The sequence below is a fragment of the Aotus nancymaae genome, unplaced genomic scaffold, assembly GCF_030222135.1.
Source record: "Aotus nancymaae isolate 86718 unplaced genomic scaffold, 86718_ANA_hifiasm-v0.15.2.pri h1tg000131l, whole genome shotgun sequence".
Lineage (NCBI taxonomy): Eukaryota > Metazoa > Chordata > Mammalia > Primates > Aotidae > Aotus > Aotus nancymaae.
The window spans coordinates 4,405,754-4,430,307 of record NW_026988546.1 but is presented as its reverse complement, the minus strand read 5'-3'; the positions used below and the strand labels follow the sequence as shown (position 1 = coordinate 4,430,307).

At 42.9% G+C, this 24,554-nt stretch overlaps 1 protein-coding gene across 1 annotated transcript in view; it reads left to right on the top strand.

Annotated features, from left to right (window-relative positions):
- Nucleotides 1-23,390, top strand: part of LONRF2 (LON peptidase N-terminal domain and ring finger 2) — a 48,002-nt gene extending 24,612 nt beyond the window's left edge. Inside the window, exons 8-12 of the mRNA XM_012475871.2 lie at nt 1,814-1,935; nt 2,915-3,073; nt 6,879-7,041; nt 9,888-10,037; nt 12,461-23,390. Coding sequence (XP_012331294.1) covers nt 1,814-1,935; nt 2,915-3,073; nt 6,879-7,041; nt 9,888-10,037; nt 12,461-12,655 — 789 coding nt within the window. The 3' untranslated portion in view covers nt 12,656-23,390. The remainder of the gene's footprint in view (nt 1-1,813; nt 1,936-2,914; nt 3,074-6,878; nt 7,042-9,887; nt 10,038-12,460) is intronic.
- The last annotated feature ends 1,164 nt before the right edge of the window (nt 23,391-24,554 follow it).

The window sequence follows — 24,554 nt, the reverse complement described above, 5'->3', positions numbered from 1 at the left end:
GCTCAGTCCTCCTCCTGGTGTTTGCTGTCTCTTCTTGCTAGTAGTTGCCTCAGACCCATTGCCTCTTGTTCTGGTGCCTGCCTGGGCCAGAACAGGCTCATCTGTTCTTACAAGAATAAAATGCCTATCTGTGTGAGCCCTGTTTACAACACAGACCTAACTCACTTCCGATTCAGTGCTGCCTTGTAGGAGGCCGAGTGAAGATGCAATAGCTGGAGATTGGCACTAGAATAGAAGCTGCTTAAATACTGAGACTTCCTGTGACCTGTTTTCCCTGTATTTACAGGGACCGGCACATACACCAGAGACTCTTGAAGTCTTTGTTGAATAATGAATGAATCAGTGAATGAATGAATGATTATATGCAAACTATACATGGATTACTAATGTTCCAGAAATTAGAATACTATAAAATGAAATAAAATCCAAAATTATCGTTTTGTCTTTCTTCATTGCAGAAATCATATCATGCTCATAGACACCTTTGCATGCACTACCAGGGACCTGAATCTTCATTTATATATGAATCTACAGAAGTGGTTAGCATCATGCCAAGTAGAGCATGTTTTATTGTTTTACTCTTCAATGAAAGGACATCATAAACCATTTATAATGACAATTATGAGGCAGTTTTGTGAATTAGATGATAAGGTGTTTCTCTACCAGTTAACCTGCAATAGCAGTTCCCAAACATAGGCCTTTGCAAAGTTTGAACTTCTGGTTCTCAATCACAGTAATACATTTAGTTTGTGTCACACCAGCTACAGGGAAACCTGGCAGTATGCGAAGGACTCCCCCAGCCAAGGTGTGTTGGAAATACGTGGTGTCATCCCAAGCCCATAAATGCAGCAGACCACCAAAGAGCAGAGCCTGAAGCCCGCAAGGCCTGGGGTCCTCGGGCACTCATGGTGGCTCAGCACTCACCCTTACCCTTTCTGAATCACAGCTTTATGAGCGCAGTGGAGAGAACAGTTATAGCATTATAGTGTTTTCAGGACTAATAATGCACCTGCAACAGCACCTGATGTGTATCAGAATGTCAGTGAAAAGAGCTACTATATACTAGTATACATGCCTGCAATAAAACAGTGCAACCTACGGAACTACTACTCTGTGTCCACACACACGCACGTGCGTACATGCACACACGCACACACGCACACATACAGAGTAGTAGCTCAGCCACATTGTGGCCCTGCAACCCACAAATCTCAGCGCTTCCTCATTTAGTCTCCTCTCACCTTCCCTTCACATCCAGCTTTAATCCATGGTCCCACACTCTGTTTCTCAATCCCAAAAAATCAACCTTTACCGTTTGCATGCGTCCTAAGTAACACAACAAAGCTAGAAAAAAAAACAACATTGGGAAGATTGGTGTCAGTTTAGATGAACAATTTTAAGTCTTAGACTTAAAACATTAGTAATCATTCTTACATTCTTTCTCTAGTAGTTCCAGTTCTTTACTCTCCAAGCTGATCATTGCGTATGTCTCTCCTCACCCAGCATGCCCTACTTCACTTCCTCCCCTCTCATTAATATCACGGCACCTGGCTGAAAATGTAGATGCTGTTAAGATTGAGTTGCCTCATCCTTCGTTCAGGTGAACACCACCTCCTGGCCTTTTCTCACAGTGGAGGGGCTGCCTTTGCTTCTGGCACAGGCCGGCCCTCCTCCCTCTCCACTCTGTTCCTTCTGACCTGCTCAGAGATCCCATCTGCCCCCTCCTTGCTCACCGTTCGACTGGGAAACTTGGTCCTTTAGAGTCAATTACCATACGGTATCATTTGACTTTTTTGTTGTTATTTTATTACAGTTATTGGCAAGCAGAAACTTTAATATAACTGTTCTGGCTGAAGAATTAATAATTCGGTATTTGTCAGATGAATTGTCTGACAGGAAGAGAATTTATGATGAAGAAATGTCGGAACTGTCAAAGTAAGTGCTCACGTTCCGTGAACTTTGTCAACCTCAACTTCACCTCAGGTTTTCTTTTCATGGCGGGGAACTCTTTTGGACTGTAAGTGGAAAAAAATTTTAATTGCAAAATATTTTTGGAAATGTAATTGCAAGAAGTTATAAGAAATTTTCTATAAGGTATTTTTAAAGTGTTTTAACAAAATTACGTAGTTGCTTTTTGTATATAAGTAAGCGATACTGAATTCTTCAGGATTTAAAAAGCAAAGAAGGCTGGGCACAGTGGCTCATGCCTGTAGTCCTAGCATTTTGGGAGGTCAAGTCAGGAGGATTGCTTGAGCCTTAGGAGTTCAAGACCAAGCTGGCAAACATAGCAAGACCCTTTCTCTATATTAAAATAATTGTTAAAAAAAATAAATAAAAGAATATAAATGTATTTGTTACCAATGAACTGTACACTTAAGAATAGTAGACTATATATGTATATTTTACCTCAAAAAATGTTTTAATGTAATATCTGCAAAGTGGAGTAAAGTGAAGCACAATTTTAAAAAGTAGAGTGAGAAGCAAGGCCCAGGATTGTGAATCACAACACGCTTGACAGTTTTCATCATTGAAAATGGTGCAAGTTCTGTGTTTTTGTAGAGATCTTATCACTCTTCCACTCTCCTATTTAAAACTCATTGCCTTTGACTATTATGTAGTTTTTGCTTTTATCAGAATTTTTTTAGAGTGCTCAAAAGCTGTAACTTTTCCAAGCAAAGTAATATAATTCAGCATGTTCCCTTTTCTCTAATTAAATAAGACAGATTTGTCAGGAAACCTGGGTGAGCGAGAATTTTCACATGCTGTGGTCCTTGGCTTTCTTGTCCCTCTTAGCCTGAGGGTTTTGTTTTGTAGCGGGGAGAACTGAGTTTGAGTGTTGCTGTTTTGGTGGCCAGTACTACCCTCTGATCTAACAGCTCATACATCTGAGATAACATGTCCCCTTGCTCTGCAGTCTGACCAGAGACGTCCCCATCTTTGTGTGTGCCATGGCCTTCCCCACGGTCCCATGTCCACTCCACGTCTTTGAGCCCCGCTATCGGCTTATGATAAGAAGATGCATGGAAACTGGCACCAGGCGATTTGGCATGTGTTTATCTGCTGAGCACGCAGGGTAAGAACTGTCGGCATTCAAAGGGTCCTAATTAAGGGCATTGTTTGTCATCTTTCTTGCAGAATGATTTAGGCTGATGCTTGAAAACCTCCAGTGACTCCCATTACGTAACAAAGTCCAAGTTCAAGGCTGCGCATAATGCGGTCCCATCCCTCACTGCCCACCTCTTCCTTTCAAGCGTCACACCTGCTAGTCCACTGCCATGCTACCTGCCCTTCTCTTGTGACAGCTCATGCTTCCACACCTCCGTGCTTCCCTCTGCCTGCAAGTTTCTTTATCCTCATCTATATACAAACAAATCTAGTCCAACTTTTGAGGTCTAGAAAAATTGCAACTGGGCTCAATGGCTCATGCTTGTAATCCCAGCACTTTGAGAGGCTGAGGTAGGAGAATCGCTTGAGCCCAGAAGTTGGAGACCAGCCTAGGCAACATAGGGAGACCCCATCTCTACAAAAAATTTCTAAAATGAAAAATTTTTATATCCTTCACAAAGCTTTTTCCCTGTCTCTACAGCCAAATCATTTTCAGTCTTATAAAAACACACTACACATGGTTTTCACTTCCTTTCCCTTCATGTCTATGTCAAGGGAGAATATTGCAAGCCAGCAGGTCGTTCCCCTCTATGGACTGATCTGGGGACTCAGGATCCTCCCATCCCTTAGGAACTTGTCAGCCCTACATGATCATGATGAGGTCACTGCCTCCAAGTGCTAGCTGTGGAGGAGGTACACATGCTCTTAAAGGACTCTGAAGAAAGGGGGCTACCTTCTGTTCACACCTGCTGCAAAGGAGACTGGCAAATATAGTCCACCCACATGCTAGGAAGAAGAGGAGAGTGCATTTTTAAGGCCACTCAGAATTTTCTCCCATAAATACCTAAGGACAGATCTTTTTAAAATATGTGTAGGACCTTTGTGGAGAAAATTCTGAAACTTTATTGAAAGATATTCCAGAAGTTCTGAATCAATGGAAAGAAATGCCATATCCATTGGTGACAGACTCAATGTCATAGAGATGCCATATCTCTGCAGTTCCACAAATCCAGAGTAATTCCCATTACCATCCCCAGGGGGCTGCTTCATGGACTTGCTCAAGCTGACGTTAGAATCAGTATGGAAAAACAAAACACCAAGCCTAGATATGGCTGAGCAAACGGGCGGACACTCCTATAGTGTCAAGTTTACAAGCAGTAAGTAGTAAGTAGACCAATGAAACAATAATGTAGAGATCCAAAACAGGCCCACTCATACATGGACGCCATAGTCACAGACAATTTTATGAGAAAAGACAAATTACTCAATAACGGGTGTCCAGAAAATTAGTGGGTAGTCCAAATAAGAGGGGGGAAAAACTGTACCTTATACCATAAATGAAAAATAACACGTTTACATTCCTAATGTGAAAAACAAAATATAAAAATATTTAAGAGGAAATATTGGGGATCACCTTATAATTAGGAATGGGGAAAGATTCTCATACAAGGTGCTGAGAATACACAACAGAAAAAGATTAATAAATTAGAATATATTAAAATTTGATTAATCAAACATCATTAAAGTGAAAAAATAAGCTATAAGAGTTCCATGTGCACTGAGAATATAGAACGCTGAAAAGAATGTTATTCCTATCCAAACAACAAGAAAAAACAGACAAACCACAGAACATTTGTTTCTTGAACCCATCGGAGACTGGAGATTGCTCTGGGTAACCAAACAAAGATCCCACAGTGCAAGAGTAGACAGAGCCCAGGAAGAGACATAAAAGTGTGTAGGAAGAATTCAGCTAATTTTTCTTGTTTAACAAATTGCCAGTGACCTTGTGTGGGCTGGCATCAGAGTGTGGGTCCCTGAAGAGCTGCACTCACAAAGGGAGCTTGCATCACACACAGACTCTTGTCCACAGATAAGAGGCTCCTTGGTGAGTCATGTCTGCAGCAAGGCAGGCTTGGAGGAGCTGACCTTTATTTGGAGGCCTCTGCTGGTTGCTGGGGCAGCAAGTCCTCCCTTGAAGAGGGATCTTCAGAACGCCTCCAGGTTCACCATGCTATGAATGAGATCATCCTGTTAGGTGAACAGGAAGAGAGAGTTTTATTAAGTATATAAGTAGAGGCATCCAGGCGGCAGTTTGACGTACAGGCCTGTAACTTGGGAATCATCGCTGCTCATTAGTTTGGGGGAGGTATAGTAAAGCTGCTCACCATGAGGACTTTAGAATCACACTGCTCTGAGTTCTCGTTTCGGCTCTAAATCTCCCAGTGGCCTTAGATAAGTTAATTCCACTGAGCCTCCGTGTTTTGTGGGCTTGAATTCGTATGTATTATAAACTGTTGTGTGTGATGCTTGGCACGTGGTAGTGTGAGAATATCACTAGATTACGGGTGATAGTTACAACTAGAATGTGGGTAAGATCTGGGGAGAGCTTCGGAATGAAAATAGACATAGCTTAGGACACCACCCTGGGCTGGGTAGCATGGAGCAGGAGGGACAGACAGAGGTAGGGGTGTGAGGGGCCGGGCTGGTTAGAGAGGGTGCAGGAGAGCAGAGGCCTTGGCTCAGCAGCAGTCTGCAGGGTCGTGCCTTTGGGGGGTCAGACAGGAGACTGTCCAGTGCTCTGAGCAATTCAGAGGACATCTCTGACTTCTTTTGGAGTCATTTTAATGAAACGGTGGGATATGGAGCAGTGAAAGGGAGGCAAGGAGATGAAGGCAGTGGCCGGGGACTGCTTTCCACGGCACTTTGATTGGGGAGGGCAGAGCTGGCAGAATTGGAATGAGGTGAAGACCTTGTGGGCAAAGGCAGGAGGGAGGAGGAGCTGAGTGCCTTTGAAGGTAGAGGGCTTGCTGCCCTAGCAACCAGCACCAGCAGAGGCTTCTAAATAAACGTCAGCTCCTCCAAGCCTGCCTCGCTGCAGGGTGTGACTCACCAAGGAGCCTCTTATCTGTGGACAAGAGTCTGTGTGTGATGCAAGCTCCCTTTGTGAGTGCAGCTCTTCAAGGACCTACACTCTGATGCCAGCCCACACAGGTCATTGGCAATTTGTTTAAAAAAAAAAATTAGCTGAATTCTTCCTACACACTTTTATGTCTCTTCCTGGGCTCTGTCTACTCTTGCCCTGTGGGATCTTTATTTGGTTACCCAGAGCAACGTCCAATCTCTGATGGGTTCCAGACATATGTTTTATGGTTTATCTGATTTTTCTTGTTGTTTTTCACATTCTTTTCACATTCTTTTCTATATTCTCAGTGCACACGGAACTTCTATAGCTTTTTTCACTTTACTGACTTTTGATTAATCAAATTTGAAGTGTGGGCTTGAATTTGTATGTATTGCTCTGTGTGGTGCTTGGCATGTGGTAGCATGAGAATATCCCTAGGATATGGGCGATAGTTACAATCAGAGTGTGGGTAAGAGCTAGGGAGAGCTTTGGAAAGCCGAGTGTGTGCATGGCGCCAGCTGGGCAGTCCTGATGGTGCCTGGCCAAGGCAGCTGAGGAGCCACATTTAAGATTTTGTCTCTTCTCATATCTTGGGTCCTTCCCAAAACACTAGCCCATTGGAACTGCTAAGGCACAAGTCCTGTCTCACCTGGAGCCCTTCCTCTGCAGCCACCATCACCACTATACTTAGCATCTAACAGAAGCGACTGTCTGCACATGTCTCTTAGCAACAATAACCTTGCTGGTCTGATATGGAGACACTGTTTTGTGTGGCTTTGTATTCCTTTTAAAAGCAAACTCTCATCCAGGAAAAAATAAAGGCCTCCTGCATTTTAAAAATCACCGTCATTTCTCCCAACCGTCTTTTCAGGCTTTCAGAGTACGGGTGCATGCTGGAGATTAAGGATGTGAGAACATTTCCTGATGGAAGTTCTGTCGTAGATGCAATTGGCATCAGTCGGTTCCGAGTTCTAAACCACCGCCACAGAGATGGCTATAACACAGCGGACATTGAGTATCTTGAAGATGAAAGGGTAAGTAAGGCTTATTGTCTGGTGTACTTTATAGAGGTCGGTCCTCTTGTTTCCCTCTGCATTGTAAGAAAGCTTTGTCGAACTTGTATTGACAATATTACTTAAGTCCTTAATTCATCACTTAAGTTATTTATTTACCTACTTATTTATTTTTGAGTCAAGATCTCCTTCTGTCATGTAGGCTGGAGTGCAGCCGCATGATCTCGGCTCACTGCAGTCTTGACCTCCCAGGCTCAAGCGATCCTCCTGCTTCAGCCCCCTGAGTAGCTGGGACTACAGATGCACACCACCACACGTGGCTAATTAAAAAAAATTTTTTTTGAGACATTGTCTCCCTGTGTTGCCCAGGCTGGTCTCAAACTCCTGGGCTCAAGCAGTCCTACCACCTTGGCCTCCCAAAGCACTAGGACTGCAGGCATGAGCCACTGCCTTTGGCAGTCATTTATTTGCTCAGTGGTTTTTTTACCTGAGTTGGGAGCTGGAAGAGAAATCTCTTTTAAAAAGTGACCTTAGTGTACTTATGGAGCATGTAAACCTGCACATTGAAAAATAGGCTGGTGATTTGTTATTAGATGTTCTAACCTGGAGCTGGCAAACTTTTTCTGTAAAGGGCCGGATAATAAATACTTTAGACTCTGCAGGCCATATGGTCTCTGTCAAAGCTACTCAGTTCTGCCGTTACAGTGCAAAAGCAGCCATAGACAATGTTGTAAAGGCATGAGCATGACTGGTTTTCCATTAAATGTTATTTCCAGAAACATGGTGGTGAGCATGAGCTGACTCATGAACAGCAATTTATCAGTCCCTGTTCTCTGTGTTGGTGTTAGTTCAGAATGTGACAAAAATCTACAACTTAAAAATACCTTTCAAAGCTAAATATAAAAGCCTTGAATTTATTACCCTTAAGAACTTTTTGTGTGTCTAATAGAAATATCAGGACATATAATTTGACACATTAGCAAAATGTTTTGAGAGATTCTCTAACAGACTTGCACAAGGATGTCCATAGCAGTCTTTCTCAATAGTAGCCCCAAACCAGGAGCAGCCCAGGTGCTGATCTCCGTTGAGTCAGTAAACACACTGTGGTACATTCATGCAATAGAATTCTACCTGTCAATAAGAAGAAATGAACTGCTGGTGCACGAAACAACACTGATGACTCTCATAGACATGATGTTAAATGAGAGAAGCCAGACTCAGGACGAACGCGTGCCGTGTGACTTCATCTGTATACTTTTAGTAACAGGCAAAACTAAACTCTGGGGATGGAAGTCACAAAAGGCTTGTGGGGTTGGCTTTGTAACTGACTGGGGAGGGGGGCGTTGAAGAATCTTTCTAAGTAGTGGAAGTGTCTGTCTGGTTTTGGGTGATGGTCAGACTGGTGTATACGGTTGAGAAAACTCTTCCAGCTAAACAAGATGTATGCACTTTTCGGTCTGTAAATTATACTACAGCAAGACATTTTAAAATACTTAAAATGAGGAAATCCTTGGAATTATTGTATCCCTCTTTTAAATTGGTTGACATTTGGAAATGTGGAAGTGAGGGTATGTAGCCACCCCACATCACACTGGAAGTCATTTTGTGGGCAGTGGTGTATGCTTAGGATTATGGAGTCACACCCAGGATGCTAGCTCTGTGCCTCCTCCAGCTGCTGATTCTGGTCATCCCAGTGCAGAGGAGCAGAGCAGAGAGCCCAGCCTGGACCAGAGAGTTGGGTTTCAAAGCTATAGCTGAAAGTGATAGTTCTCAGGATCCCTCTGCTGCATTGATAGACCTGACGGCAGGGTTTATTGACTGTTGTTGGAGATGACAGCTTTTAATAGTGTATGTGTTTATTTTTAAATGGGGGCTTAAATTGCTACAATATGAAATAACTTTAGCTTATTTTTAAAAGAAAATCCTCTGTCACATATGAATATTTGAATTCTGTAAGTCAAATTGAGTGTAGTATATGCATTACGTTATAATTTCTCAGCACACCATACTTTTTGCAGTACTGGAATTTTATAACAGGAAAGGACCTTCATGGTTTATTCCTATTTTACAGATGAGAAAACTCTGCCCTAATGAGGCTTTGAGACTAGCTAAATTCACACATGAGAGTCAGTGATGAAGCTGGAATGAACCCTGGCCCCCTGATTTCCAGTTCCATGCTCTTCCTCCTCTTCCAGGTGTTCCCGAACAGGACTGAGGCGTAACTTAAATGACAGACTTGATAGTGACATAGGGACTAGAGGCCAAGCGTGGTCTGTCTAATGTGCTGTGGCCGACCACAAGCTGGATTCCATCAGCCCAGGCCGATGTCATGAGTGCAGTGTTGTCCTATCAAGCCTTTAGGAATATAGCTTGGTGGTATGGAATACGGTTTTTAAAATGTCACTCTTTGACTTGATAATTCTGTCAAGGTCTCTAGGAAACTGTTCTAAGGAAATCATTACCTCCCTCCCTTGTCAAAAAAAAAACCACAATTTTTCATAAATGTTTATATTACTGTTATTTTTAAAAATAAAAATCTAGAATATTCTAAATAACTTACGTGAATAGCTAAGTAAATTGGCGTATATCTTAAATATATAATTGCATGCAGCCATAGAAAAATATTCAGAACTACCTGAAACATGTACTTATGGTATGAAGAGAAAAATCAGGATACAGTTGATAGATTTCAATTACGCAAAAAAAAAATACAGATTTCTATGTTGAGCATGTACCATTTTTGTGAAATTGATGAATTATTAAAGTGCTAAATGTCACAAATCCACTTAGTGGTGGTGCAGAGGTCACTAATTGTGTTGTGTGCGTAACCACGAATGGTTCCCATGGCTGTGCCTTTTCCCTATCAGGTGGAGGGTCCAGAGTATGAAGAACTTGCCGCTCTCCATGATTCCGTGCATCAACAGGCTGTTTCCTGGTTTGCGTCTCTCCAGGATCGCATGAGAGAACAAATTTTAAGTCATTTTGGGGTGATGCCAGAGCGAGAACCTGAGCCTCAGGTATCCCTACTTTCTCCTTTATAATTCTATTATTTCCTGCTGTAGTGTGCTGAGCCATGATTCTGGTGGACAGCTTGGCAGTGTGATGCTGGGTACCCAGTGTGGTTGCTTATGAACCAGTTCATCTACTCACAGCCCCAGGAAGCACCTACTGTGGTAGCACATGACTTATGAAGCATAACAACAAAGGCTTAAAGGCTTTCTAACAGAACATGATTTCTTTTCTAACAACAATCAATTTATTCTGCTTGGCTGTCAGCTTTTGTAGCCTTTTGCTTCTGCCACTCACATTTTAAAATTTAAGTAGTAACTTTATTGCATTGGCACAAACACTCTACGTTCAGCACATAGCATTGCCCTGCACCTGGTATATGAATGTTGGATAAGTGAGGAGAAAATCCTATCATTCTTGTGACGTTAGAAGCGTGACTTCCTTGTCCTCTGTGTACCCTGCTACCCAGGTGTCATGGGCTTTCTCCAGTGCTCCCTACGAGTGCTTTTGGTGAAGCTGGTTCTTTAAGCAATGAATGAGCTTCAGGTTTGTGGAGCATTTCTAAGCTCAGGTGGCCCTCTCCTCTGCATTAGATGGGTGAGCCAGGCTGGGCTGGTTTAAGATGGTGCATGAGAGTGTACACCTCCCACCTGCACATGACTGCTCAGCTGTCAAAGACAGTAGGGGAGGGGATCGGCTCCCAGCTCATTTAGGGTGAGGTGAAATGTCTTTTGTGTCTTTCCCCATCCATTTTAACTTTTTCTCTCTCTCTTGGAATGTCTATATTTTACCCACTGCCTGAATTCTTTCTTTTCCAAACACAGAATAATGCTTTAAATGCCAGAAATTGCCATTAAGTCCTTCCTGGCTTGTCCTGTTTGCGTAAACCTTTGTTCTACACTGTCCTGGAACTCAGATTCAGAAAGCCATGTGGTTAGACTGACTTGCATTAGAATATAAGTCATTCTTTTTCCCAGGAGTTTTTATTTATTAACCAAATTAATCAATCTCTACTTGGTCGGTACATTAGCTTCCTACTGCTACTGTAAGAAATTATCACAAACGTGGTGGCTTAAAACGACACATATCTATTGTCTTCCAGTCCTGGTTCTGCAGGCCAGACTATGATCAGGTTGATGGCAGCATGCAGTCCTCTGTGGAGGTTGTCGGGGACAGTCTGCTTCCTTGCATTTGCGGCTTGTAGAAGCTGGTGGCATTCCTTGACTTCCTTTCTCCATCACAGCTGGCAACGTTGCCTCTCTCTGACCGTTCTTCTACAGCCACATGTCCCTCTGACCACAGCCCAGAAAGGACCCCATATGAACACATTGGGCCATCAGGATAATCTCCCCATCCTAAAGTCCTTAACTTAATCACATCCTCCAAGTCTGTTTGCCATATAAGATACCATATTCACAGGTTTCAGGAATTAATCTTTGGGGGGACCATTTTTCTGCTGACTACAGTGGGATTTTAGGTAATACATCAATTTTCTTATTTAGGGTCCTTCCCATTAAGCATGCTACTCAGTTTTTTTCTTTCTCTGTGAGATGAGGGAAAAAGAGTGTGAATCTGATTAAAGGTTGTTTTCTCCATCTGTGCCTTTCTCCCTCTGAAGGGCAGGTTGATGTCTTCCTCACAGTGACTTGGGCTACCCCTGGTGAGCTTTGGCCACACTCCTACTCCTAATCCTCCAGTATAATCTACCTCACCCTAAACTAAGGCGACTTGGGCATCCTGCACATTTTTGGAGGAGGAATAGGGTCAAGAATCCAAGACCCTGGAAACAAAAAGACTGGATATCTTGGTTCTAATACCAGGAATATTGAGAACAATTTATGATCGGTTTTTGCCTAGCATTCAGTCTAGAAGTGCTTGTTTGATTATGTAAAGTAAAGGTTATTTGGTGCATAACAATTCTTAGGTATCTAATTTATGATACTTCTTGCATACAGCATGCATACATATACGTGTTTCATACATATACTCATTTGCCACATCGAGTATGTCACTCAAATGTGTACACATACTTTTAGCCTTTATAATATTATGCTTTATATGTCATGCTTAAGACATACAAAATAATAGCACAGAACACTGGAAAGTGAAGGTAAAAATGATGGTCTTCTCTTCTGACCAGAATGTACTCTTAACTGAAGGCTTGAGAGACGAGAAGTTACTAATTCATAGAATTTCCCCGTGGAAGATGCTTCTCTTTGCAGGCTCTTCCTTTTGTGAGTTTCCCACCTTTAAATGTGTACCATAAAAGTGAACTATGTATTTTGAGAGCTGAATGAATTGTGAAATAGCCCTAAAATACAAGGTGGCATTTAATTCTTGCTCAGGTGTCTGTTGGTGGAGCACAAGACTGTGTGGGGAATAGGCTTTTATTTTCAGTGTTAATCTTGCTTTCTTCTCATCTCTTCTGCAGAGTAATCCCAGTGGCCCTGCCTGGTCCTGGTGGATCCTAGCCGTGCTGCCCCTGGAGCGCAAGGCTCAGCTGGCCATCCTCGGCATGACCTCGCTCAAAGAGCGGCTCCTTGCCATCCGACGGATATTAGTCATCATCACGCGTAAGATGAATAGTCGGCAGGAGCTGGCTAATGCCAGGCAGAGAAATAATTGATTTTTTTTTCTCTCTGTTAAGGTTTCTGGAAGCCCTTGTACTTTCATAAATGTTAGGCATGGACGAATAGCCGTCCATTCATTGTGCTTTGTCAAGTGCTTGTGGATAAGGTTCCAAAATGGAACACTTGCCAAATATTGAGTCCTCCTCAAAAATGACAATTCTGTGTCTGGTGGAATCTGACCTTGTACAAGGTTAGCCTGAAGTCTGAATGGAGCCCATAGTTGGAAACCAACCTAAGAAAATCTCTTGGAGGCAGATGCTTGGGGAATGCAATTCACTGACAGCACAGGACCCCGCAGATGGTTTACATGTGGTTTAGGTTTCACGAGAAAGAAGGATTCCCTTCCCAGTCAGTGTCTTGCTCTGCCAGATGGAAAAGGCATGCTTAAGTGTCTAGACAATAGGGGGAAGCACGTTTTCATCTGGAAGTGGATTTCTTAGAGCACAGGCTAACTAAAACAATGCTTAGGCTTTGTGTGTTGCTGTGAAGTTATCTGTGAAATTGAATCATCACACCATTGTTCAGTGTGGGAGCCCAAACTAGTCCTTACCCAAGAAGTAGTAGCCACCGGGTAGAACTGTGTTTAATGTCCTGTTGTAGTACCAGGTGTTGTAAATTGCATGTTGTAATCAAATGAATGTCAAAATATAAGAAAGTATACCTTGGATATAGAAAAACCTAAGAACAGTATAGTTCACTTGAGGAAATATATATATATATATATTTACACACAGTAAAGTGAGCAAAAATGAGTTAAAATTGTATATACATTGGGATGTCAAACATAAAACCACCAAGTGCAAAGAACAACTTGAAAGTAGAACCTTGTCTCATTGACCAATGGTTACTAAGCATTTAGAAAACAGTCATCTTTTCTACTGGGATTTGCATTAGAAATTAGCCCCATTAGTAAATTTCAGTTTACTATCCATTTATTAATACACAAAAACATTAACCATCTGTCATGCCATGATAATCCATCTATTTCAGGAAAATAGATCAGAATATACAAAGGGAGGATGGACTGTCTGAGGTGTAAATATTCAGCAAGTTTTTCTCCAACACCAACCTAAGATTATATTTTTGAAAGAAAGTTTTACAGTGATCAGACCATGTGTTATCTGTTAAAGGACAGTAGTATAACTTCCATCCTGTAATGCACATTGGTGATGTTGATTGGAATAACTGAATCTGAGATGCTCACATGTTCTCTCTGGCCTAACCAGCTGGTGCATTGAGTTGGCTTCCTCATCTGCAAGGTGGACATTATTAACCAGAGGGTCACAACTACTAAAGAGCACATCACAGCTGCAAGTTTTGCTTTGTTCATTGAAGGTGTATGTGATGTTTTTGTTTTTAAATATATATCTCATAATACACAATGTTGATGGTTATCAATCCATCAAGCATTTTATTAGAAAGACTTTATAATATTAATTTTTCTTGTAGTTTTAAGTAGATAAAACTTAGTCTTATCATGAGAGTTAGAAAATAACAGCGTCACTTAATTATAAAGAGAAAATATGAAAGTCTTTACCAATCCAGTGTTTCAAGTGCCTCACTTACTGTGAATCTCAACTATCATCTTGAGATGGTTTAATGGCAGTTTGGCCAAGTGATTTCTAAGAGATTTTATTAATTTATGCATTAACAATAGTATTCAACTTTCTTAGGCATTATAACCTAACCCGATCATTTAAAAGGAAAAATGCAGCTCACATGCCAGAAGACCTTAACCAGAAGTGGTTCATGAAAATTGATCTGCATTGACCATTCTCTGCCTTCCTCTTTTGGAAAACCTTTTTGTACCTTCATATCACAACCGAATAGTTATCATTGCCGTTTCCATTTGGAAGTGTCTAAATAACCACAATGTGATCGCAGCTTCTCCATGAGCCTAGCTAAAGTTAACTTGGTACACTTGCTATCACATTTGGAACCTGTTGCTTTCTCTTCCTCACTCTTTAAATGTCATGTCACACAGTTCTTGGAATCAGAACTATTCAGTTATTTCTTCATGATTCTGCCTGCCTTTCTGGTCTTCTCATTCTGCGTGTTGTTATGTAAAAGCCTGAACAACAATGATGACGCAGATGAGAGCAACACATGCTTTTATTTTTTGATACCAGAGGGAATTAACTATGATCACATCGTGCTCTCTCTGTTCAGCATTCCACCCCCACATGCTGCAGCGTGGGAGTAGATTGGTACTTACTGAGCACTTAGAAACATTACGCATCAGGAACAGAGTCAGGGTGACTGCATCCTATGGTCATGTCGTGAAGGAAGCCTCCTTTTACAAACTGAAAAACAAAACAACCCCCAGCTTCAATTTGCTGCCAATCAAGCTAAAGCAGAACGTCTGCTTCCTCCTCTGCCTGGCCCCTTCTGCCCCTTTTCTGTCAGGGACATGCCAATTCTGCCAATTCTAAGCATTTCTCAGAAAATAATGTAATTTCTCATTCAAAGTCAGGACGTTCCAGCTTAATTGAACTGAAAGTGCTCCAACAGTCATGCTCTAGTTACATTGGATTAAAAGCAAAAAAGAGTAATAGCAGAGTGGGGGAGTCATTTTTCTTCTTGAGGAACAATACCTGCTGTTCAGTATTTTTCCATTCATTGCCCAAACCTGCCTGTGTCTTTGAAATGCAAGTAAGATCCCAAAGGCAGCCTTCCGCAAGCCCTTTTTATCATATCCCATCTCCTGTGTGTGTCCTCATCTTCAGAATTAAAAGTTAGGATACTTTTTAAATTTTCAAAAGAATTTAAAATGTTAAAGTTTACCTAAAATGTTAAGGTTTATCCATAGAAGCACAATAATTCTTAACCAATTCATGTACCAAATTCAACAGTATTATCTCATTTATAGGGTCACAAATGTGTCATTTTTGCACTTAAACCTCCTCCCCCTCAAAAACAAAGAACACCAAGACTGTTTAACAAATTATACAATTCTTAACGTATGTCAAGTCTTACCACAGGACTTTTGAATAATCAAGGAACCGTTGACGTTTATGGATGGTAGAATTACAATGAACTATGGCATTATCACTTTATCATAAAATTTTTGGAAAATTGGCAGTTGTTGCCATCAAAATAATCCATTGCCTATATTACATAGAATTTGTTATAATTTTTAAGTGCTTTAAAAAAATACCCATCTGTTTCTTCTCCTTCTTGTCTTCTTTTGTGCCCCACCACTTAAATTACTTGGGTAAGTGCTACTCTTCAAAGTTTAAATACTGTCTATCAAATAAGAAGGAGTATGAAAGATATGAAGAAGAAAGGTAATTAGAAGCAAATTAGAAGAAAATAAATGTGGGTGATTTCTTTGAGTTGACAGCATAAAGTTTTATTTTTCCCCAGTATCACTATCAAGTCGAGTAGGGAGGTCCCTGTCTCCCCACTTTTTAGCGTAGACAGCAGTGGCAGCCAGTGGAAGGAGTTCTTCCCCTTCAACACCTTCCTGAAGGCCACATTCTGATTCTGTCGTTCACCAAAACCTAATTCCCAGGGAAGCCAGCTCTGGATAGGAAAGATCAGCTGTGTGAGCCATCGCCCATACAGGGAGATAACTGAACCCCTTTGCCAGCATCACCCCCTCTCTACTAGGGTGAGACACGTCATTCGGCGCACTGGCTCTGACTCCCAGGGGAAAGTCTTTTTCCCTTTACAACTCCTCATCTCAGCCTCATCTTGACTTTCACTTCTCAACTGCTGAATTTTATAACATAGCCTTTTAGCAGTGGCTCAGCTTTTAGGAGAGAAAAAATAATGAAGAAATTGAAGTGCCCCCATTGCCCTTCCCCAAGTTGGGGATGTTAGCTCTAATTCGCACCCAGGTCTGATAAAGGTGACTGGATGAGGACACAGAGAGGTGGATGCCATGGATAGTGTTGACTGTTCCTCACAATTCCTGTAGACACGAGAGAATGAGAGGCAGCAGACCACACCAGGGCATGAGGGGAAGCATGGGAGACAGGCAGGAGCAGGAGTGAGGGCGAGCGTGGCTCAGACCCGCTACTGTGTTGTTCTGCAGGACAGGCAGGGCAGGCAAACAGTTTAGACTGTCTGATTAAGTAACAGCTCAGACTCTAGGCTATATGGGTGGTCTGTAGCCATCTGGCACCTGGCCCTGGGTGATCAGGGTGGGGGATATTGCCTCCTAGCTTGTAAGAGCCAGATAGAGAAGGCAGTTTGGAGGATGGGCTCTGGATTGGTTACTTTGCTCCCAGGATGGCCCTTTGCTGTGTCTTAAGAATTGACTCGCCCTGGAACGGGCAGTTTCTCCTGTGTCAGCAAGGCCGCTGAGATGTCAAAATATCATAAAATATAGAAATCAGGACTAATACAATTGGTCCTCTGCTGTTTTGAGATACTGAGGTCACTTTTGAAAGCAAAAACTTTTAAAGAGTAGGGCATTGCCTTAAAAAGCGTAGAGGCTGGGCGCGGTGGCTCACGCCTGTAATCCCAGCACTTTGGGAGGCTGAGGCGGGTGGATCATGAGGTCAAAGATCGAGACCATCCTGGTCAACATGGTGAAACCCCGTCTCTACTAAAAATACAAAAAATTAGCTGGGCATGGTGGCGCGTGCCTGTAATCCCAGCTACTCAGGAGGCTGAGGCAGGAGAATTGCCTTAACCCAGGAGGCGGAGGTTGCAGTGAGCCGAGATCACGCCATTGCACTCCAGCCTGGGTAACAAGAGTGAAACTCTGTCTCAAAAAAAAAAAAAAAAGCGTAGAAAATGTTTTATTCTGAGAGTAGAAAGGAGGAATACACATGGAAATACAGGAGTCCCTTAGGCTGACCCATAGATAAGGCTCTCATGTATATGGCATTAGTCAAGAACATAGTTCTGCAGTTTTGGGGGGCCTCGAACAATTTCTTGGTGCAGTTGTTAACGTGTTAAACATATGAGTCTGGTGATGATATTGCTGTGTTTCTCGACTTGGGGTGGCAGGTCTGGCAGTTGTGTGGTTGGGGGTGCACAGTGATAGTTCAGTAAAGGATATGCAGAGACTCGTGGTGTTCATGTGTCACCACCGGGAGGGAGTGGCTATGGAGGCACAGGGCAGGAGGTCGCATGGAAAGCCAGCTGGGGTGGTAGGAGAAGGCCCTGGGAGTGGGTGCTCCTCCCCCAGGGGTTGAGGAGTTGACTGATAGGAGGCAGTTACCTCCTGGGAAAGCAAGACGCTCCCTTAAGTTTTAGAATGGCACAGATAGTAATCCCTTCTTCCAGAGTTTTCATTTAGACATGGGAGTATAGGGAGCCATGTTTTGGCAGAAAGCAGGGCATGTATCAGGATCATGGGCTAAGCAGATGGGAGGCCAGGAAACATAGTGGACTCCTCAATATTAAAAGGAAGAGCAACAAAAATGTCATATGCCCACTTGGTGCCTCAGGACAGGCAGCCCATGGGCATCACTAGGGCAGAGGTTTTAATATCTGGGACTAAGTCATCTCCCACGGTGAGGCTGTGGCTGGGGCCATGTCGTCTTCTGCCATGAGCTGCTGGGCTGGACAGTGTCTTCTGGGATGTGAGACGTGGGGTCTCCTGCTAAGCAGATCCCTACTCGTGCTGATGTGGTTCCCAGCACTTGGTTGAAACAGTGGCTTACCTGGAGGGTCTGGGCCTCTGGATCATAAACCAGTGAAAGCCCCCAGATCAGTGGTGACAAGATCAATAGACACCAGAATGTGTACAGCTGCATCTGACAGGGTTTTGATTCTTCCTTTTTGGTGGAAGTTTAGGTTCAAATGGGTTCCGTATCAGATGAGCAGCTGCCTGGCCTGTGGGAGCCCTGGGGTTAATGGATCCAGGAGAGAACATATTCTCTCTCTGGTTTCTAGTACTTATCAGGTGGGGACAAAATCCAAAATTTATAGGAATAGGGAGAAACATTATGAAAGGCCCTAATATGTAATGAGCTTTTATATACAAGAAAGCAAGACATAGTCCTCTTTTTGTTTAAAGGGGACTATGGTAATGTTTTTTAAAGTTTGTGTGAGGTGTGAGTCAGCCAAGAGGACCTAAATTAAGAGAGAGTAAGGATTGTGGGCAAGATAGAGGCCCATTTCGGGGTCTGTTTGCAGACCAGAATTTGAAATGGAGCTGTTTGAGGAGACATTATGTCTCTTAGTTAAACTGGTTGTGTGGAACCTGTCAGGGCTGTGGAAGTTGTGACGAATGCCTTTTCCCAGAGCCCAGTATGGTGGATTCTGAGACATGGCATGTGTATCTCAGTTACTTTCAGTGATGCCAGCCACCTTGAAGGGACAAGGAGTGCCACGGCAAGACCTTGTATCCCAGCTGTAGCACATGTGAACAGGTGTGATTTAGATTTAGGTTTTGGTATCTGTGAGGAAGAGTCCCAGAGTTTTTTACCCTGAAGGGGGCAACTCTTGAGCAGTGGTCCAACAGTTGGCCATAAATGTGAAGTTGGGGCCCTGTGCTGACCAGGGCATCCAGCGATAAGACGACTGCCTGACATTGGCCATGTGTGTTGCTTTTTGGGTTCCATTTTGTATCAGGGCATCCTGGCTAAAGGATGGAAAGCAGCAACATTCGATTGGGATCCATCCTTCATATGAGGGTTGGCAATGCCATCTGTACTGTCTGTGAACTACCAGTGCTGTTCACTCAGTTAATCTAAGGGACCCCAAGGCATCTGGGGGAGGATGACCTCACAAGGGACTGAGGACGTGGGAGACCACTCTCTTGAGGATAGAATGCATTAGAGGGCCCAGGCTTGGATCTGTCCTGTCTTAAGGAGGCATCAGTAGTTTTGCTGAGCTTGTCGGGTGCTTATGATGAGCAACTGGAGATTGGGGTCCTAGGCTCAGGTCTCTAAGAGCCTCTGTGTTCAGGAGAGCCCAGCAGGCACCCAGCCATTTACTGTTTTAATGGGGTATAGCATGAGTCTGAGAGGGGCAGTTTCTTGCATCCAAAGCCCTTGGGCACCTATGTCCATCCTAAGTGGGCCGGAACTCCAGGCCTGCATACAGCTTTCCAGGGTTTCTATAATGAAGGGACCTCTGAGGGCACCAACAGGAGTGCCCATGGATTTGAATTTGGTTTGATTTTGGAGGTTGTTTTCAGAGGGAGCACCATTTAAAGCAAGCTGATTTGTAAGCAGCAGCAAGAAAATTAAATAGAATGTGTAAATGAGGACTACATTGCCATCAGAACCTCAAAAGTATTTAAAGATGTTGGACTTGCATGTCCCTAATGAGCGTGATGATGAATCTCCTCATTTGTGCTACTGGGGAAGGTAGATGTGGTCTAGACCTTATCTGCAGAAATTGTGTGCCGTGGCAAAGCTGTGGAGCTCCCTGTGGGTGGCCTGCAGAGGTCTGTGTGTCCCTTCAGAGCAGGAGGCAAACTGCAGCCGAGAAGCTGTGCAAGCAGACACTTAATGGGACATGTTAGCCAAGTCTGTAAGAGCAAAATATTGGCCAGTTATTTATGGTATAGAATTAGTAATTTTAATAATACTGGAAATTGGGTAATAGACGGGACCACAGCAATAAGGTTGTAGTAGTCCACCATGAGGTGCCCCTTTTTTTTTCCCAGGTTTAAGGATAGAAAAAATTCAATGGCGAGGCAATGGGTATAATTACTCCTTTATTAATTAGTACATTTTAATCCTTGAAGGCCTCATATTAACTGTTTTAACTGGAGGTCCAGGGATATAGTTTATCAAGCTAGTTTGTAAGTGCCAAAGACTGATTTTCATTTTAATTTATTATTTGTTATATTAGAGTATCTGTGTCCAATATGGGATATTAGGGCACTGGGTACTATGACCACGGGAAGTTTAGACAGGCTACAGTTAAAGTGAAGCATACCTTCTTTTCCCCTATTTTATGTTTGGTTGCCTTTTTAAAAAGATTATAGGGGTACAGTGTTTAGATTTAGTGGGATCTCCAGGTATAACTGTAATTTGAGCCCCAATATTAAGACTATGAAGCTTTAATGGGTACATTTTAGCAAATGTTACAGTCAATTTAAAACCTAAGTTATGGAGACACAGAAGCCAATAGGCACCCTTTTAACTTTTGGTTATATCAATTTTTTAGTATATAAATCTTATTTATATGTAATATTAATATATAATTTGTTGCATAAATTTTTAGTGCCTAAGTGCTGGATATCTAATGGGATCAGATAAGGGACCTCCATTTTAGTTTAGTTGTATATGTGCAATACATGTATAATTTATTCTATATTTGCATTAAAATATTCTATCTATATGTGTGTATGTGTATATATATGCACACACACACATATACACACACAGTCTATTTAGTTACCTTTCATTTTCTCCCCTTGTACCTAGGGTTTTTCTTGCTTTTCTTTTTTTTTCTGATTTTGTGGCTATTTAGTTGGAAGGAGGCGCTCCCAGCATGTTGAGAGGCAGGGTGTTCAGGAGTGCCCAAGCACACTGGCCGCGGTGGGGTTACAGGCTCACATAGCTCAGGGGCTGCTGCAGGTCTCAGGGGAGTGGGGACAAAGTGCCACTGGTCTCTGTGGATAGATCCTTTGCATCCCACTGGATGGAGGAACAGGTCACACAGCTGCAAGGCTCTTAAAGCAACATTTAAACCTTTTAGCTGCCATCATTTCTGTGAGGAGGGTGTCTCTCACCAGCCACGTGGCTGGAGGGTCCCTGAAGCACTTGGAGACCAATAACCAGATCCTTTTCCCAGTAGTGCAGTTAATTCCTCACTGGATGCCAGGGGAGGGCCCTGCAGATGAGCAGCCCACCACTGACTTCAGCGTTGCTGGCTCGGTTATCAGACTCTCATCCAACACAAGCTCGCAGGGAAAGCTGTTCCTTGCTCCTTGTGGAGGGAGTTAGCTTCACTGCCCTGCGACCACCAGCCAAGCAAGTAGGTATGTCCAGGTAGGGAATTCAGAGGAACCCAGTGCATCCAATTATACGTCCCAGAAGGTGCTGCATAGGGGACTACGATTGACATCACCCTAATCTGCAGCACCAAGGACTGAATGAGCTCAGTCCTCTTATAATTTAGGCTGGACTGTCACAGATGCTCTGGAAGACACAGCCTACGTGGTGCAGCCAAAGTGCAAATATGCCAGCAGTGGCCATGCTCCCCAGAGTGGGTCTGGCTAGTAAGCCACGCGTGGCCAAGAGGCGAGGCATGCCCTCTACCACACACGGACTCACCTGCTCACTGTGCCACTGGTATCAAAATGCACCCACATGTTTAATTCATAAAGGAGAGGCTGATGTCACTGGAAGAAAAGTTTGTTACTTGCATTTCTGGAGGAAAGGAGCGAACCATGCTATGCAGGGCCACAGGAGGAGGAGGCACTGGAGTGGTCAGGAGGCAGAACTGGGGACAAGCACAGGCAGGCATCTTTCCATTGTGTCTCCATGGCAAAGGCAAAGCTGGGCGGGGGCAGAGTTTAGGATTGGCAGGTTTGAATGTCTTGGGCTGTAGCTATAGAGGAGGTCTCCAGCTGTCTGGTGCCTGGCCCTGGGTTATGAGGACAAGGGGATACTGCCTCCTGGGGTAGAAGAGTCAGATCGAGGAGTTGGCTCAGAGGACGGGCTCTGAATTGGTTAGTGTGCAAAGTTGCGTTCCCAAGGGAGCCCTTTGCTCTAAGAATTGGCTTACCCTGGGAAGGGCAGTCTCTCCCCAGTCAGCGAGGTCCCCGAGATGTCAAAACATTATACATTGTAAAAAAAAAGCATGATTAATATAAGCTCATTCTAGCATTTCAGGTTACAGCTGCTAGAAGAGGTTTGTAGTCTCCAAATGAGTAGGTTTTTCCTCTAGAGAGGGGCGGGCCTGGACCTTCAAGTGCCCCTTGGTGTGTTTGGGGGCTCAGGAGCAGAAGCACCTGCCTACAGCTGTGCAGCAAAGGAAGCTTCTCTCAGTCACTCAGAGCAGAGAGGGGCTGGGAGAGGCACGTGAGGCTCCCTGGGTACTATGACAGTCCCCAAGGCGGAGGATTGGCCCTGACCATAATAGAGAACCCTGAGAAGTTTGCTGTCATGTCTGAATTGGTTGGCACATGTGACCTTTAAAGGATGAAAATGGAGTTTCCAACATGAATATCTCTAACCTTTTGCTTTTCAGAGATGATCGTTTTATAAAAATTTCATTGGGACCTTCATTATTTACCATACATTAATAGTTTTGTCACCTTTTGTACTACAAACAGTTCAACCAGTGATCAACTTCTCTCTCATGCTATTTACCCTACACACAATTTTCCACTCAATTCTGAAAAAAAAACAACTGTTAGTAGATAGGTTGGAAAGCTGTGTACTCTATTCATATATTGTTCTTTCCTGCTAGTGGAGAGTGGTGTCATTAGCATCTTAATTTTAGAGTTGTGAAATGATTATACCAATTAAGAATTGAATGTGTACTTTTTTCTATTTAATTAGAGCAAATTTGAATAAATAAGCTGGTATACATAAACGTAATAATCATGCTTTTTCCTGTTGGGAGATAGGCAGTGTGTTGTCATATCCTGTGATAGAGGTCACTCATCTGGCCTTATGTTTCCTAAGTTTAAGTCTGGTTTGAAGATGTAATAGTAATACTCAGCATTTCTTGTTGCTTAAATGAGACCAAACTTAAATGTTACCATATTTACTTCATGTATTCTTGTACTGTTCATTTCAATTAATTGGTATTGTATATCTAATATGTGATACTTGAACTCAATAAAACGTACAGTGTTGTAAATGTTCTTTAATAAATAATCACACCTAAGTAATAGGCTAGACTGACAAGAAATTAGGTCAAATCAGTGCCTAGGCTGTGGTGTTAGTGTCATAGGGATGTGACTGGCAGCTTTTCACAATAAATAAAACAGTTTTCTTCACTCACATTTCTGGACGCGAGACATCCAAAGCCAGTGTGCCAGTGAGGCTGGGCTTTCTCTGAAGGCCCTAGGAAGACTTCTCTCCACCTGCTCCAGCTGGTGTGGCTGCTGGCCGGCCTCGGCCTTCCTCAGCATGTGGCTGCATCACTCCAGGTTCCGTGTCTGTCAACAGCCTTCTTCCCTCTGTGTGTCTGTGTCCAGCTGTCCCTTTCCTTATATAAGGACACCAGTTACTGGATTTAATACCCCTCTAATGCAGGATGACCTCATCTTAACTTGATTATATCTGCAAAGCCCCTATTCCCAAATAAGGTTACAGCCAGTCACGGTGGACATGAATTTTAGAGGAACACTATTCAACCCAGTGCGGATGTGGAATGATTCCAATTTAAGTGGAAAAAAAGGAAAGAGTACTGCCAGTGGCTTTGCCTTAAAACCATAATTACTTTTTAAAATCATTTCTATCCAAGGCAGATAAGATTTAACAAGAACTGAAGCATGTCTAGTTGTTTATTTGGGAGGAAGGGGGTTGTTTTCTTAAGGAATACGAATTGCAAATGCTGGGTTAACTATGAAAGTATATATTTATTTAGAATTTTTAAAGGCATAAATTAAAATATTTAAAACTTGGCATAACACAGTCTACAAAATACTGATAAGTATTTTTATTAACTTCCTGGCACCTTTCTGACACCTTTTCCATCCTCCTTTTTTTTTTTAAACCTACATACTTTTTTTTTTTTCTTTTTTAGAGACAGGGTCTTGCTCTGTCATCCAGGCTGGAGTGCAATGGTGCAAAATAGCTCACTGCAGCCTCAACCTCTTGGACTCAAAGGATTCTCCTGCCTTAACCTTCTTAGTAGCTGGGACCACAGGTGCATGCCACTCACTCAGCTAATTTTTTTTACTTTCTGTAGAGATGAGGTCTTGCTCTGTTGCCCAGGCTGATCTCAAATTCCTGGGTTCAAGCAGTTCTCCCACCTCGGCCTCCTAAAATGAGATTACAGGCGTGAGCCACCACACCC